Genomic DNA, 18,281 nt, shown 5'->3' on the forward strand with positions numbered 1-18,281 from the left:
AAAAAAAAAAAAAAAAAAAAATATATATATATATATATATATATATATGAAAAACTGGATCCCTATCTCTCATCCTGTGCAAAAATCAACTCAAAGCGGATCAAAGATGTAGGAGTTAGACTAGAAACATGTCAACTACTAGAAGAAAATATAGGGTCAACATTCCAACATACTGGCTCAGGCACAAGACCCCCGGCTATCTTATTAGTATTTAAAAGACACTTATCTCTTTGAGGATTTTGGAGCTCTGTGCCAAGGAAACAAAATCAGTGACCAAATATATGTATTTCCTATTGTATCATAGCTTTCTTCTCCTTGCCAGTATCATAAAGTAAAAAATTCCCTAAAATTTATAAACTCCACTGCATGACTCACAAGGTCTTCCCACCTCCTGCCACATATGCTTTTTTGAACCCAAGTCAAAACCCAAGTGAAATGTGTACTTCTGACTCTGTCTTTCTGCTCTAGGGCTGGTTGTCTGTTTCCACATCTCCCACTTTCCTGGTATGTCCTGACCCTGCTTTATCTCCTTGGGGTTGTTAGTTCCTCCTTGGAATGCCTGCATATCAGATATGGAGGGCCTGGAACTAGCAATGGGTATTTATCTTTTCTTCTCTTGTGGCATGGCCACCTTGTGTTCTTTCCTTTCTTCCTCTTCAAATTGCTGCTCTTAGAGGCTTCTGGAGTTAAATGGTCATATGCACTATATGGATTCAATGAAATATCAAATCTACATGCCAGAGGATGGGTCCTTTTGTTTCCCACTTTAAGAAGCTCAGTATTTCTGTTCACAGTGCTAGGTTGTTTGCCACATGTTCTGGGTGAGGGAATCATCCTACACCTTCACTTTCTCTCTTACCCTTGTCTTCCTTTTTATATCACTTATTTTTGCTGGTGGTCCTTATTCTTGATGTCCTCTAACTTACTGATTCTTTGTTTTATTTCTTGAGCTTAAAGGTCTTTTTTAGTCTGTGTCCACACCAATATGAGAAAGTGTTGGCCCTATTTTCTTCTAGTAGTTGCAAGGCTTCTAGTCTATAATCCCTGAGCCTTTGATCCACTTTGATTTGACTTTTGTGCAGAGTGAGACATAGGGATCTAGTCTCCTTTTTCCACATAGGGATATTCAGTTTTCCCAGCATCATTTATTAAAAAGGCTCTCTCTTCTCTAACATACAGAATATACATTTTAAGAAGATGCCCAGATGACTTATAAGTATACGAAAGTTTAAGAAGCACTAAATAATTACAGAACAACATGAATAACAGCAGAACAATCCTGTTATGCATTCATCTTTCCTGTATCCATTCTTTTTTTCCTTTAAAAAGAAAAGAAAACAAAAAACAGTGCATCCTAAGAATGTGATATAATAGAGATGAATTAAATGTTCTAATGTAGGTATTTAAATTTGCAGAGTGTAGTTTTATCATGCAGCTAAAACATGGTCTCAGTTTGGTATTTTGGCATGGATTTTGAAAGCAGATGGACTTGAGATCAAACATTGCATCTGATGGGTTTTATTTGAGTGGGCCCTCATTTACCATTTTTATTCTTGGTAAAATAAAAATTATATAACTAACTTTACTTGGTTTTTATGAAGGCTAAATATGATAGTGTATGTAAAATGCCCAGCATAGTACCATTGTCATGTATGATGGACAGTAACTCCCTTTCCTTCCCCAGTGCAATGAATGTCAAAATTATGATGAATTGCAAGTAACAGAAAATTTGATATGAGGATTTTCTATTCTTCTTTTGCATAAAAAATTTTTTGAATACTGCTTTTTTTCTTTTTGTAGTACTCATCCTTATCAGATGTTATTCACATACCTCTATGCTAATTTTCTAAATTATTTTCATCTTCCCCTACCCCCCTGCCATAAATGCTTACAAAATTTCTGACACATAGCTTTTCTATTTCCATGGAAAATTAGTGAGGTGCAATGGGTGCAAGTTTTATGCAATTTTACTTGTGAAAAAACAGACTGCAGAGGTTAAATTATTTGCTTCAAATTAGAAGGATTTTTGTCTTAAAAATTTTATTGAAATAGGCGTATGCCCGTAATCCCAGAAGCTCAGGAAGCTAGGTAGGAGAATCGAAAGTTCAAAGCAACTTAATTTGAAATAGCCAGAAATGCTACATAATCCAATTATGAATTACTTGCATGGACAAACTATGATACATCCATTCAACTGAAAAGTAATCAGTGACGAAAAAGAATGGCAAAAGCCAGGCACTAAGCAACTTAGTGAGACCCTGTCTCTAAATAAAATGCAAAAAAGGGCTGGGGATGTGGTTTAGTAGTTGAATGCCCCTGAGTTCAATCCCCAGTACCGCCCCCCCCACACACAAAGTTTTAATTGAAATATAATAGACATTCAATAAAACATACATATTTAAAGTATACAACCTGGTATTTTTGAAATATGAATATATCAATGAGACTCATCACTACCCAAATCTACCTCCTATTCTTTGTGTTCCCCTTTGTCAATTCCAGCCCCTCCTCTGTTCCCAGGCAATCACTGCTCTGCTTTCTGTCACCATAGTTTTAATTTTCTAGAAAATTTTGCAAATGGAATTATGCAATATGTACTTTTTCTGTCCTGTTTCATGTAGCATAATTGATGAGCATTGATGATTTGAGATTCATCCATGCCTAGTGTGGTCATTCTTTTTCGTAACTAATTACTTTTCAGTTGAATGGATGTATCATAGTTTGTCCATGAAAGTAATTCATAATTGGATTATGTAGCATTTCTGGCTATTTCAAATTAAGTTGCTTTGAACATTTGTGTATGTTTGGCCGAAAATATGATATATTGTCTTTAGCAATAAAATAACTGGATTACATAGAAGGTGTATGTTTAACTTAAAAAAAATAAAAAACCCAACAAGCTATTTTTTCAAAGTTGTTTTATAATTTTACATTACTGTCATCAGTATATGAGGGTTGTCATACTACACATCTCTCCAACACTTGTTATGTGTAGTCTTTTTAATTTTAGCCATTTTATTATATACATAGTGATATCTTATTATGGATTTAAGTTATATTTATGAGTTATGATTTTAAACATTTATCTTTGATGTGTTTATATGCCATCTGCATATCTTTATTTATGAATTCTGTGTTCCAATCTTTTCCTTACTTTTAAAATCAAGTTGTTTGGGACTGGGGTGGTGGCTCAGTTGTAGAGCACTTACCTAGCATGTGTGAGGCACTGGGTTTGATTCTCAGCACTACATATAAATAAATGAATAAAATAAAGGTCCATAAACATCTAAAAAAATTTAAAAATCAAGTTGTTTGTTTCTTTGTTTCTATATTTACTGAGTTTGAAAGTTTGTCATATATTTAAGTTATAAACCTTTTGTCAGACATATTGATTTCTAATTTAATTTCATTTGGGTGAGTGAAAACCCTCTTTGTATGTTTAATTCTGTTGAATTTATTGAGGCTTGTTTTATAGTTTAGAATATAATCTACTTTGGTAAATGCTCCATGTGCACTTGAGAAGAATATGTATTATGTCATTGCTGTGTAGAATGTTCTATATATATGGAAGATCAAATTGTTGATAGTATTGTACAAATTTTCTATATACTTACTAATGTTTTATTTTGTGGGGTACCGAAATCTCTGAATATAATGTATATTAGCCTATTTCCCCTTGTATTTCTATTAGTTTTTATTTCATTCTGAAATTCTGTTGTAATGTGCATATGTGTTTAGAATTACTCCTTTTTTATTTAATTGATTTTATTTTTTTAAATACACAACAGTGGAAAGCATTGCAATTCTTATTACACATATATACAACAATTTTTCATATCTCTGTTTGTATATAAAGTATGTTGACACCCGATTTGTGTCTTCAAATGTGTACTTTGGATAATGATGTCTATCACATTCCACCATCCTTGCTAATCCTCTCCCCCTCCCTTTCCCTCCCACCCCTCTTCCCTGTCTAGAAATCATCTATTCTACCAATGTTCCCTCTCCCTACCCCACTATGAGTCAGTCTCCTTATATTAGAATTTCTCTATCTTGTTGAACAGTGGATGTCTTTATCATCATCAAGTGATATTATCACCTAATCTACTTTGATAACTTTTTGCTTAGTGTTAGGGTGGTATATCTTTTCCATCCTTTTCATTTATGACTTCATGTCTCAAGCACATTTCTTATGTACAGCATGCAGGTAGGTCTGATTTTATCTGAACTGACAAGTTTTTCCTTTTCACTGAGCTGAGTAAATTATATAGCACACATTAAATAACATTAATCATTTAATGTGATTAATGTTCCTTGCTACTTCCACCATCTGTCAGTTTGATTAATTTTTTCCCCTAAGTATGGGTCATAATTCCCTTCTTCTTTTCATGCCTGGTAATTATTGATTGGATGCCAAAATTGCAAGTTTTAACCTTATATTGTGCTGTGTTTTTCTATTTGTATAAACATTTTTGAGACAAATTACTGGAAACAGTTTAGTCCTTTAGGGTTTTTCTGTTTTTCCCAGTACTGGGGATTGAATTCAGTACATGTGAGGCAAGAGCTCTTCCATGGAAATACACCCTGAGCCCTAGAGTCTTACTTTTAAGATTTCTTAGGCAGGACTGGCAATGTACTCAAGTCTGGTTGGAAATATTATCCACTACTGATGCAAAACCCTTTATATATACTCTGCTCACTGACTAACGAATTGTAAATTGTTCTAGTTGGCTAATGGAAATAGAGTATATTGCTTGTCTTGTGTGATGACCAAAGACTGCTATCTTTAATCATTTGGGGATTAAACTACCTGGTTTCCAGTAGTTCCCTCACATGTATGGATTAATTTGTTTTCAGCTGAATACTGGAGGGAAGCATGTGGTGACATTCTTGCTTTGTACAGCCCTCTCTTGTTCTCTGTGTTTGTACTTTACCTGTCTTCAGACTCTAAGCTTCATCTTGTAAGCTCAGCATGTCCACTGAGGTCCAGCTCACTTCTCCCTTCTTGTTCCTCCTGGACCCTCTCCTAAGTCAACCAGCTAGGTTTCACCTTGTTTTCTGTCTTTTATGAGTCAGTGTTCTGCATTATCAGTGGCTAGTGATACTTCACCTTGGATGAAAGCAGATATCAAATCAGAAATTTCCAATCTATCTTTTTCCCATTTTAATAATATTAGGTGAACTACTAAAATATTTCACTTGCCTAGATTTGTCTATTATATGACATTTGATATCAATTATTTTTTAGCTTTCTCTAAGAAATCTCCCTGTTATGCAGAAAACATGGATTGGAAAATCATCAGTGATAATTATTTTACATTTTTGAATGACTTATTGACTTCTCCAAAAACTTCCATATCCAGGTAAGTTATTGGAATTCAACTTCCAGGTCTTAATTTAACTATCATCTGAAGATAAACAAGACCTAATTATAGGACATGCATTCTTTAATGTTTATGAGCTTGATATCGACACAGTATTTACTAGATGCTCAATAAATATTTATTTATAGACCATATGACTCAAGTTTCCATGGTATTTTAGTCAGCTATCTTGCTGCTGTGACCAAAAGACCTACAAAAACAATTTTAGAGAAGGAAAAATTCTATTTGGCACTCATGATTTCAGAGGTATCAGTCCATAGATGGTTTGCTCTATCCTCAGAGCCATCATGGTGGAAGAGTGTGATGGAGGAAAGTGACTCAGGACATGACCCCAGGAAGCACAGAGAGAGGGAGGGAGGGAGGGAGAAAGGGAGAGAGATAGAGATAGACAGATAGATAGATAGATAGATAGAGACTCCCTTTACCACAGACAAAATATAAAACCCAAAGGCATGCCCTCAGTGACCACCTCCTCCAACCATACCATACGTTCTTACAGTTACCATCCAGTTAATCTTTATCAGGGAATCAATGCATGTGTTAGGTTAAGACTCTCATAACCAATCATTGCACCTTTGAACTTTCTTGCATTTTCTCATACATGAGCTTTGGGGGATACCCCATATCTAAATTGTAACATGGATTTTGAAAGGAAATACAGATTATAGCAATTCAATTTTCATTAATGGTTACGAGATTCATAACAGATACCAAAAGTATTTCTTTGAAAACTTGTCTCATTTTTTAGAGTTTAGACTAGAGTTTAGACATGGGATCAATGATTTAGGTGCTGATAGTTCTGGAGACTCTAGGGAGTGGAAGTGATCTTTGGAAATAAATATGACAGATTATTTGCTGCTTTGAAATTTCAACATATATTTTGAGATGGGGATTTTTTCCTGTATGATTACAGATGTTGTGTCCAGTTTAAAAGCATGTTTTATTGTTTGTTGGGCTGCATTGGAACTTAATGGGACAGAAACTCTTGAAAGTGGTTCCAACTTACCTGTGAAGCTTGCTAAGAATACAAATGTTGTACCTTGTACCTAAATCTTGCCCTGTGTGCAGGATGCAGGCTTCTGCATCTTTATCAAATTCCACAGATGATTTTGGTATACACCAAAATTGGAGGACAATTTGGCTATACCTCTCTAGACCTGAGGTTCACCACCATGGTTAGATGAGACTTTCTAAGCCCAGTTATCAGCACACACACACAAAAAGGGACAATGTAATGGACTCTGAAAAGTCAGCCCCGATGCTGATGTCAAATTCATAATTTCCCACTTTACTGAAAGTCTCAAATATTTCAAAGCAGTAGAAAGCCGTTATGGTTTGATGTGTGATGTCCCCCAAAAGCTCATGTGTGAGACAATGCAAGAAGGTTCAGAGGAGAAATGATTCAGTTGTAAGAGTCTTAGCCTAATCAGTGAATTAATCCAGGATGGGATTAATTGGTAACTGGAGGCAGGTGGGATGTGGCTGGAGGAATGGTTAATTGATGACGTGGCTATGGGACAGGTATATATTTTGTATCTTGAAAGGCTGCTTCCCTCTGCCACACACTCCACCATGATGTTCAGCCTCATCTCAAGCCCCAAGAAATGGAGCCAGCCTTCTATGGACTAAGATCTCTGAAACCGTGAACAGTCAAATAAATTTTTCCTCCCTTAAAAATGTTCTGTTTGGATCCTTTGTCACAGTAGCAAAAAAGATGACTAAAACAAAAGAGGACAATAAAAGTAGTCTAGATGTGTTCCAATGATATTCATTTTTATACCCATTACAACCAGTGCAGTGTCTTTTATGAAAGAGGCTAGATAATTAGATATTGATCTAATAACCAACAACAAAAAAACCACATTGGAAATTAAGTGCAATTAATGTAGAAAGTTAAATTCAAGGGTATGTGTGTGGGTGTGGCTCAGTGGTAGAGTGCTTGCCTAGCATACAAAACTGAATTCAAAATCTGAAAACTTGGGCCATGTCCTGTCCATGCCATGTACTAACAGTATGGTTAAATTAAAAAGTTTTTGAAATATTTCTTTTTCTATGAAATAGAAATAATGATGTGTACTTCAAAAGGCTGTTGTAGGAAAGAAATAAGATTATACTTGTGAAAGTGCTTCATTAACTGTAAAGTGATATGAACAAATGTGGTAATGTTATTACTGGTACTGATAGGGAATTTTTTTTCAAAATAGCCACTCTATTTTACAAACAACAATTGACACTACAATTAGGCATATATACATATGTGTATGTATATGTGTGTGTATATATGTGTATACACACCTGTATATATAATATTAAACATGTGTACGCACATGTACATGTATGTATGTATACATACATATATGCACATATATAATGCACTAGATACATAGTGCTCTGATCTTAGATATTAGAGAGGACAATAACATTCGTGTATTTGATCTTCTCTGTAGTACCCTATGCCAGACATGGAATGTTAAAGAAGTTAGAGAGGAATTTACCTATCTAGGCATTAATATCCAATAAAGTCTGAAATTCTGTATCCATAATTCTGAACTCATTTGAAGTCTGGCAATAAAAGCTGTTCTTATGGCTGGCATCATAAAACACACAGCAGGGATACCACCTGAACCATGTGCAATTGTTTCAGGTCTGGTGACCCAACATGGTGATATCTTTCACAGGTGTCACTGCAGAGGTATCAACATGTTGGTGTCAGGGCTGCCTGAGCCAATGCAGTGTAGACACTTATCAAATACTCATATCACATAACCTTTCTAAAGTCTTAGTGATCTGACTTTAGATATGATCTAAAGTCAGATCATTCATGGATTTCCAAAGTGGCTGTGACTTCTGAGTTTTAAGTTAGTTCTGCAAGAGTGCACATCTCACAAACTCTGATTTGCTTTTCTGAGAACTCTTTGTATTTTAAAAATAAAAACCTGGAGAGGAAGTACCCCATCTAACATAAAAGAGAATTGGAATTGCCTCCTGGCACAAGGAATCCCAAAAGTTTTCCTTAAATCATACAGGCACCATTTCTGATGCGTCTCACTATTTGAACTACCTTGATAGCCCAAGACATTTTGAGATGAAATGAGAAAATGAATCCTAAGATTCTTCTGAAATAAACAGCAATCTTTTCTTTAACAATGAATATCGTTTACCTATGAATTCACAGAAGAAAAATTTTAGCACACATTCTTTTTGATTGTAGGAAACATTTAAATCTAAAGATATGCAACTGTGTTGTGGAATTCTAAAACATTTTCAAATGATCACATTAGTTTTTATGTCTACTGGAAAATGTATTGTCTAGTAAATATTTCACTTAGGTTTACTGTGACCAGTACCTTAGAAATTTGATACATTGAATAATTTTTTTTTCTTTCTGATACTAAAACAATTCTATTAATGTTGTAGGGCCTTAAACTGCACAAAGCACCTTCTGGTGATGGAAAAGAAGTTTCATGTCTCTGAGGATGAACAGATGAACTTTCTTTTATCATCTGTGGAATTTTGGGAGAAATTATTACTACCTAATCCTTTCAACTCCTTCAGGGTTCCCAAATTCCACAACTCATCTCTCAACAAGGAAGTTCTAAATAGAAGTGTTTTGTGGAGTTTAGAGACAGACCCACCTGCTTTTGAAGCTCAGGAGCTTTTAGAATTTGGGAAAGAGGTGATTGAAAAACTGCAAACTGGTGGAAGTCACTGGATGAAGAACCGACCTGAAAATATTTTGAGATTCGTGGAATTAATACTTCTTGAAATTAACCCCAAACTTCTAGAATTATGGCTGTATGGTATTTCTAAAGGAGAAAAGGCTAAACTGGAAAATTTTTCTTCACTTTTAAATTCTTCTGTTCCAGAAAATGAGAAAATTTTTAGTAAAAGCATAAACTTTTCCCATTTATCCCACTCAAATTGGTCAGAATCACCAGCAGTGAACATAGATTTTGTACATTTAAGTGAAACTGTGATGAATAGTCTCTACGAATTTGGATTACTTAGGCAGGAACAAGTCTCAGAAGTTCTGGACACGGTCTATGTTGTAAAGAATGCATCTGATATTTTCTCAGCCCTCTCTGAACCTCAGAAACAAGAAGTTGATAACATTTTGACACACATATACCTAAATGTCTTCAAAGACAAGGATTCAGCTTTACTTCTGCAAATTTATTCTTCCTTTTACCAATATATTTATAAATTCTTGAGCCTACGGAGTAGAGATTCTCTGCTAATGTACCTTACCCAAATCTCAAGACATATTTTGAACATCATAAAGCAATTTAATTTCCAAAACATCAGTAAAGCATTTGAATTTTTATCTGAGACTGCAGAGATTCTTGGGGGAATTTCTGAAGTATCTTATTGTCAGCAGTTGTTTTCAGTTTTTAACTTTTTGGAGCTTCAAGCTCAATCCCTGATGTCTACAGAAGGCCAAGAATTAGAAGTGATCCATGCTACCTTGACAGGCCTCAAACAGCTGCTCATAGCAGATGAAGGTTTTCGCATGTCTTTATTTCAATATGTCAGTCAGCTCTTCAATGGTTCAGTAGAAGCCCTGTTGGGTGATGAATGTTTTGTTTTGGATAATGAAACCATTTCCTCTATGAATTATTTAACAGATAAGGGATCTTCATTTAGTCTTCCATGGTCACAAATTTTTTCAGACCTCTCAGCAAATGTCAGTGTGTTGAATGAGTTTCTGGCCATTCACTGTACCATTTCATGGCTTCAAATGTGGACTGAAATCTGGGGAAGCATATCTCAAATATTTAAGTTTGACCTGAATATCGTCACTTCTCTTCATGTAGGGCTCACTCAGCTTTTGGATGAATTGGAAAATGATGTGAAAATTTCTGAAAGCTGCCAGGGAGTCTTTCCCACCCACCATGCAGCTAGACTCATAATAAATTTGTTTAAAAGTGTGACTCAAGCTGATAATTTTCAGGATTGGCATGACTTGCTGGATCTCAGGGATCTCTGGGTAGCATTAGGTGATGCATTAGTTGCAGTAAAATCACTTACCTTGGACCAAGTAGAGAAAACCCTTTTCACCATGGAAACCACCCTGCACCAGCTAGAGACACTTCCATTGAGCACAAACACAAGCAGAGAGTTTTTATATTCTCTGCTGGAGGTTTTCATTGAGTTAAGCCAGACCTCAGAATATGTGGGTAGTAATGTAGACCCGATAAATCATTTTCTTTTAAATAATCTCACAGATCATGGAAATAACAAATTTCAAAGTGTGATCACTGAGCTAAGAGAAACAATATTAGTTCTTAGAAATGTGTCCCATGATCAAGATTTATTGTCCTGTGCTGATGTTTTCCAAAATGTAACTGAGTTGATTTTAGAAGAAGGCTTATTTCATGTAAATAGCTCTCAGCGGATAGTACGTATTCTGGACATGTTAAATTGCATATTCTCCTCTGAGAACACAGTTAGCAAACTGAGAGGATGCATGGCATGGATAGATGCCATCAACCGTTTGTATGTAATATATAATTCAAGTTTTTCACAAGGTTATCTTCACAGTATTTTGGGGAGTTTCAAAGATATGGACAACAAAATGAACTCTACATTGAAAATGGTAACTTGGCTGATACATATAAAGAAACCACTTTGTTCCTTGGGTGAGTCCAACATAAGTTGTGTAAATATTTACTTGGAAGACATAACTGACTTTCTAAATATTGTACTTAATACAGTCTTTGAAAACGAGAAGGTACCAAAATTTGAGATTTTATTAGCTCTTTTGAATGATTCCACAAACCAAGTAAGGATGGTTATAAACAACTTAACAAGAGACTTTGATTTTGTTTCCCAATCCAACTGGAAGTATTTTAATGAATTAGTTTTAAGACCCATAGAAATGTCACAGGAAATTCCTAACCAGTTTCAAAATCTTTGGCTGCATTTGATAGCACTGGGGAAGGAAATTCAGAAACTTGTAAAAGATATTTTCTCTAATATCCTGGAAAATAATTCCTCTTCTGAAACTGAAAAATATTTTAACATATTTGCTACCAGTCCAAAGGAAAATGATATAAAGAGTTTAGGCAATTCAATTTATCATTTAGCTAGTTACCTTGCCTTCTTCAACTTATCTCATGATCTTCAAAACCCACCAGAAACAATTTCACATGAACTAATGAGAGTTGTGGATCTTGTTATTCAGTTGATGAAGAATGTGTTCAATTCCTTAGTGCCCACTGTTTCTCACAATATCCCACAAAATTCAGGTCATGCTCAAGTTTTAAAGAAGGTGGCTTCTCTCATGCGTACTCTCAAGAAGGCAGACATAGACCTTTTAGTACATCAGCTTGAACACATTAGTGAAGGCCTTGGGGATTTCTTCAAGAATCTCAGTAGATTAGATACCAGCAATTCAGGGGTCAACTTGCTTTTTGGCTTGATGGAGAAATTCGCAGACAGCTCCCATGCTTGGAATGTCAATCATCTGCTCAAGCTCTCTCGCCTGTTTCCCAAGGATGATGTGAACACAGTGGTGGATTTGTATTACGCTCTTCCTCATGTTGTGAGTCTCCTGCAGAGAGTGGCTGACAAAAACATCACAGAGGCCCTCAAGGATGTCTATAACTTCACACTCCTTCACGGCATCAGCATTTCAAACATCACCAAGAAGGACTTTGCTGGTGCGATAAAAGCTCTTCTGCATACAATCACATTAATATCAGACCAACCAGCCATTGTCTCAGAGGCTTTAAACTGCCTTCCTGTGGTTTGGTGCTGGAATCATACAACTTCTGGATTTCAGCAGAATCCAAAATTGGAAGCCTGTGAAGTCCATGGGCTTATGTCTTCTTCTTCCTTTTATCACCAAGTGGCCATAATACTTGACCATCTCCACCTGTCTCCCCCAGGTGAAGATTCACAATGTTCAAATGAAAGTTCACGAATGGAAATAAGTAGGAAAATGATTTGTGTGATTCATGAATTAGCAGACTGGAATTCCATCCTTCTAGCACTGTCCGAAGTCTTTCATGCTAAAACCTCTCTGATGAAAACTGTGCAAGAATTTTGGCATAAGGTGTTACCATTTGTCTCACTTTCTGGAAATCAAAGTAATGACAGCATTGCTGAACATTGTCCTGGTGGTCCCATAAAGCAAGTTGTTTTGCAAATCATAGAAAAGCTAAAACGTGTCAATTTGACAAAAGCTGCTTCTGGGGAAAACATTCTTAACAAACTGGCTGGTGTAAATAAGATTTTTAACATTACTGAGGGAACAGAGGCATTTGTCCGAAATAATATTTCCTTAAATTTGGAAAGGATGATCAAGTTGATTTCTGGGAATTGGAGTCTAGAAGATAACAGGCCTTATTCACTCCTTCCAATCACAATTCTTCTGAATGCAAGTCTCATGGGTGGTGGTTTAGAAGCATTAACAAGTTTTATTAAAAATAGTGAAGCTATTTACAACCTTGAAGAACTATGGCTTGACTTTAAACAAACCATGAAAGACCTAACCCATGACTTTAGTATTAGGTACCTGTTCTCTATAATTAAAAAGGAAATCCAAAGTATAAACTCCATGGCCCTTCAAAGCTTAGTTTCACAACTTTCCCACTTTCTGGAAAGCATGGATTCATCATCATTGGGGACATTAGAAATTAATGAAGATTTTCTGTTGGACACAAAAAACTGGCTTCATGAAATTGCAAATGAAGATTACTCCAAATTGACACAAACATTATTTGTTCCTGTGACCAGCGAGAGTTCAACTGATGATGTAACTAAAGATATGACTAACTATTTGCATTATCTGAAAAACATTTCCGGAGAAGGTGATTTTGACGTTGACTTTCTTACTCATCTGCTAAATCAAGAGCAGCTAACCAATTTCTCGGTTGTTCAGTTGCTTCTTGAAAGCATTCTGATTAATTCCGTCAATAACTTAGCTGGGAGGTCCCAAGAATCGGCCCCAAATTTAAGTGATGCTGACCTTCAAATAATGAATTTAATTAACCTCACCTTGAACCACATGCCATCGGACCATAGTGGGAAAACCATTCTCCCTCCAAGGAGCACAGTGGATTTCATAGAACAGTTTTTGAGAACATTCTTTCCCCCTTTACTAAAGGGAAATTCTGAGAACAAAATATCTCTTTTGCTAAAAGACTTCCACCAAGATGCTATTGCAGAGATGAGGTGAGTGGTTTGGTTTGTATTTTTGCTTTGTACATAGTTCATTCAATTGCAGTATGTCTCAAACCACTTTCTTTTCTGGAGTACAAAAATGCTAATAAATGACAATTGTACACTAAAAATTTTGAATGATATTTAAAGTGAATGTGTCTTCATAAGAATTTTATCAAAATATCAAAGTAAAATAATTTCGTTATTTCTACTTAAATAGTAAGCATTTAGGCCTATCCTGTGATAAGTAGTCATATATATTTTTCTACTTTTTAGATGATAAAACAATTATTGAATACTATTTAATTAATTTATTTATTTTGGGGGTACTGCGGATTGAATTTAGGGGCACTTGACCACTGAGCTACATCCCTAGCCCTATTTTGTATTTTATTAGAGATAGGGTCTCTTTGAGTTGCATAGTGCCTCACTAAATTGCTGAGGCTGACTTTGAACTCATGATCCTCCTGCCACCGCCCCCTGAGCTGCTAGGATTATAGGCGTGAGCCACCCCATCTGGCCTGAAATTCCATTTTATATGGAACTGAAAAATTAGTTTTTATGGATGAATATTCACATATAGGAGGGTCATAATTTGAATTGCTGTATTAACTGTATTAACCCATCACACATAAAGGGTTTATATATTTTTATTCCAGTTCATCTAGTGTGTTGTTTACATTTGGAAGCACTAAAATCAATAGTCACATTACTTTTATCCATGTATTTAAAAAAAAATCTCTTTGAAGGTTATTAGTAAAATGTTGGAGGGAAATTATAATTTATTCCATTTTGTTACAGTCCTGACTGTAACCATGGAACCAGCAAAGACTGAATTGAAAGAATGGGCTCATATAAATTTGGGCACTGGATAAGCAAGTTCAAAATCACTAGGGAAGGCTGTCAGGGGGGAAATGTCATAGCCAGCTGGAACACTAGAGGCATGAAATCAAGCTTGTGGCCCCAAATGGTGGTCAAGAGGAAGACTCAGGGGCAGGAGAGACCAAGTGCCTACCCAGCTGCGGTCAGAGTCTTTAGGTAAGGCAAAACCCACACTCTTTTACAACCAACCTTCTAGCTGATTATGTCAGGCCCACCTAGGATAATGTCTCTTCTGGCTAATTTGAAATTAACTGAGTAGGGATTTAAATCACATCTGCCAAATCTGTTTTCCAACACTAGATTAGTGTTGGATTGAATAGCTGGTAGGAGGCATATTAATGCTACAAAATGGCCTCTGACTCCTGTATATCCTTCAAATGCAGGAGGGACTCTTTATTGTGGACCACTAAGCTCAGAGACATACAAAAAAGGGCATTCGGGGCCTATTGTCTAGCCAAGTCAAGTTGATGGATTAAAAAATCATCAGTGTTCAAGTGATCTGCTATTATTTTTTTAAAATTCAGAAAAATATAAATACGCTTTCTACTTCTTCAGAACCACTTTGTAATCGTTTTGCCTCTTTTCTAAATACAAAAATAAGTGGCTTTTTAAATTGTTAGGTTCAAAGAATTGTAATAGAATTCTTCATGAAATCCCTTCACTCTTCATTATTTGACAACAAAAATATTAATTTCGATATAGAATTATTTTAGCATATCATCTTTCATTCAATGTTATAATTTCATGATGTTATTTTATTATAAAACAAATAAAATAATAGTCACTATATATTTAAGTCATTTTATTGCTAATGTATTAAATATGAAATTAAAATATATATGTATATATATTTTCAGTTTTTTTCCAAAAGATAAAATTCTAGAAGTTCTGAAATTGGATCAATTTCTTACCTTGAAGAATGAAGACAAATTCATGGATTTTTTCTCAAGTTTAAAGGAGACTATATATCACTTAATCAAAAGCTCATTTATATTAGACAATGGAGAACTTTATTTTGATAACCATCAAGGAATGGAATTCATAAAAGATTTATTGCATGCCTTTGTAAGGGAAACCTCAATGAAAAATAAGTCTGAAGATAATTTCCTTACAGTGGTGAGTCAGTTGCTTTTCCATATAAATAGTACTGAGGAGCTCTTCAAACTTAACCAAAATCTCAGGTCAGTTCTTCATCTCATGAGAGAAAGTTCCACAGAGATAGCCAATCTTATGGATACTCTTTTAAACTCTCTAAATAAGGACTTCCATACCTTATATCCTACACTCCAAGAAGTTATACTTTCTAACCTAACCAATTTGCTTTCCTTTATACATAACTCAAATCTTCTAAGAAACAGAGAAACATTAGAAATTACTAAGAGATTACTTGGTGTTATTTCTAGAGCTTCTGAAAATAGTCATGTCCTAGAACCTCTCTTAGAAATGTCTAGAACTCTGACCATGCTTTTGAGTGACAGTGCTGAGCTGAGAGATCTTGCCATATCAGTGGACTCCACTGTGAAATTTCTCAAACTAGCTAAGAAAGTTTCAGGACAGATGGCCATGATTTTTGACACTCATTTCATCTCTAGTACCAAGGACACCATGAAATTCTTTGACACTCTCTATTCCTTTATGCACCAAAGTGTTCAACATCTTGTGAAGAAAATAACTACTTTGAAAAAAGTAGATCATTTTATATTTGAAAAGATAAATGATTCATTACTGCCATTTCTTGACTTGGCCTTTGGGATGATTGGGGTCAAACCTAATATTTCACAAGACTCTGATATTTTCAGTATGTCATCTATCATACTGTCCTACGTGAACCAATCCAAGGACTTTTCTGATATTTTGGAAGAAATGGCTGAATTTTTAACTTCTACAAAAATTGATTTGGGGGTTTTGGAGCATCTTATGGTGGCATTTAGTAATGTGTCTCAAGTATTTTCTAGGGATTCTGTCAATTTATGGGAAGAAATTCTGGATTGCTTAGTTCCTATAAATAACATTACCAGTCAAATGGACTTTTTACAGCTTAATCCAAATTCTAGCCCTCAAGATACTGAGCAGGAAAGGATTCATGAAGTGATTCTTTTCTTGGATAAAATGTTAACAGAAAGCAGCACAGAAATAGAAACTTACTGGAAAATGGCGGTTAATTTTACTTTAGAAATTCTTTGGAATAGCTTGAAGAAGGATAACTGGGATGTTTTTAATCTATTCCTGACATTTGCTCAGCATCCAGATAACCTTTTGAAAACCATAGAAAGAGTTGTACAGGCCTCCAGTGGAATTGAAAGTGAGTATGGAGATTATTTAAGTAAAGGTTTTTCTCTCAATATGTCTTTGATTGAGAATATAACCCATCATCAACTTGAGAAAGCAACCCAGTTTGTGCTAAGTAGAATAGCTCTCTCCAGGAAAGGGCTCCTCCCCAACAACTCCTGGTGGGCAAATTCCATTAGAACTGTATTTCATCCAGTCTTGGAGATTTTTCTTCAGGCAGCCATTGGAAAGAATGGCATGTCGGCCAAAGAAGACTGGCCCCAACAAGATATGATGGATTTTCCTTATGGCTTCAGACCGTTATCATGTTTCAAGAAATACCTGAGGAGATTATTTGTATTGATTGAATACTGGCAAAAAGTCTCACTGACAGATGAAAGGTAATCAAACACCTAACTCCATTCCCCCCCACCCTCACTTCAGTAGCTTTATAGGAGTAACAGTGAATCAGGGTAAGTGACCTTTGACTTTCATCACGCTCTGAAGTTGGCTTCTAACATGGAGTGATTTGAGTCCATCCAGTCTTTTCTTTTCATTATTTGGCATTCAGGTGATTTGGTTTCCCTCAAAAAGTTTTCAAAAGTAAATTATTCTCAAAAGCAAAATCATTGTATTCTATTTACTTGGCACATCAACAATTTTTTTTTTCTGTGCACATACTCTATCAAACAAGGGTCCTACTATTGGATATTTAGCCCAAGAATATGTCACCCACTTCACACAGAACATTGCAGTTGTAGTTTTAACCAACCACAGGAATGCTCCAGGCAGCTTGTTGGCTTCTGCTTTCTTTAGATTCAATCTAACTCTAAATGATTGATCACCTCTAAGCCCTTCCACTCCTAAATGTTGGGTCAAAGAAAACCTGTTCTTAAGAGTTCCAGTCCTATTAGCTGCTGTGCTCTGGAAACAATCTGCTGCCTTAGGTGGGACAACTTGCTTCTCTTGGTGTGCAGAGCCCCAGAGGTGCTGCATTTTCTGTATCTGCCCTTCCTGAATGTGAGGAGACTTTTCGGAGAGTCCATTGTCCCAGCCTGTCTCTCCCTTTATCTCAGCCCCCCATGGAGATTAGAGATACACTCTGAACCCTTGTTCATTTCTCACCAGACATACTGAGCTATTTTCTTTTAGTTCTGTTGCTATGAAACTGTCTCTCAAATCCAGTAATGTTTTTATAGCTTGGAAGGATGTCCTTAGCTAATGAAACAGGTATCCCTTGGGCAAAAGAACTATCATTACCTCAAAACTTGAATGCTGGCTTCCAGATATCTCTGGCTCATCTCCTCTTTGCTTTGGATCCAACACTGTACTGTGTGTGACTTCAGTGTTTGCTGGGAATTTTCTTTTCAGCTGGAGGTGGTCCTGACAACCCTGTTCTCCTTCATCTCAGCTTTTTTATTTATTTATTTATTTATTTATTTATTTATTTATTTATTATTGGTTGTTCAAAACATTACAAAGCTCTTGACATATCATATTTCATACATTTGATTCAAGTGGGTTTTAAACTCCCAATTTTACCCCAAATACAGATTGCAGAATCACGTCGGTTACACATCC

The 18,281-nt window shown here is 35.7% G+C and overlaps 1 protein-coding gene across 1 annotated transcript in view; it reads left to right on the top strand.

Moving 5' to 3' along the window:
* The window catches only part of Abca13 (ATP binding cassette subfamily A member 13), a 423,614-nt gene that overhangs the window by 67,155 nt on the left and 338,178 nt on the right, over nt 1-18,281 (top strand). Inside the window, exons 16-18 of the mRNA XM_048786593.1 lie at nt 5,249-5,363; nt 8,802-13,562; nt 15,290-17,101. Coding sequence (XP_048642550.1) covers nt 5,249-5,363; nt 8,802-13,562; nt 15,290-17,101 — 6,688 coding nt within the window. The remainder of the gene's footprint in view (nt 1-5,248; nt 5,364-8,801; nt 13,563-15,289; nt 17,102-18,281) is intronic.

The sequence above is a fragment of the Marmota marmota genome, unplaced genomic scaffold, assembly GCF_001458135.2.
Source record: "Marmota marmota marmota unplaced genomic scaffold, marMar, whole genome shotgun sequence".
Taxonomy (NCBI): Eukaryota; Metazoa; Chordata; class Mammalia; order Rodentia; family Sciuridae; genus Marmota; species Marmota marmota.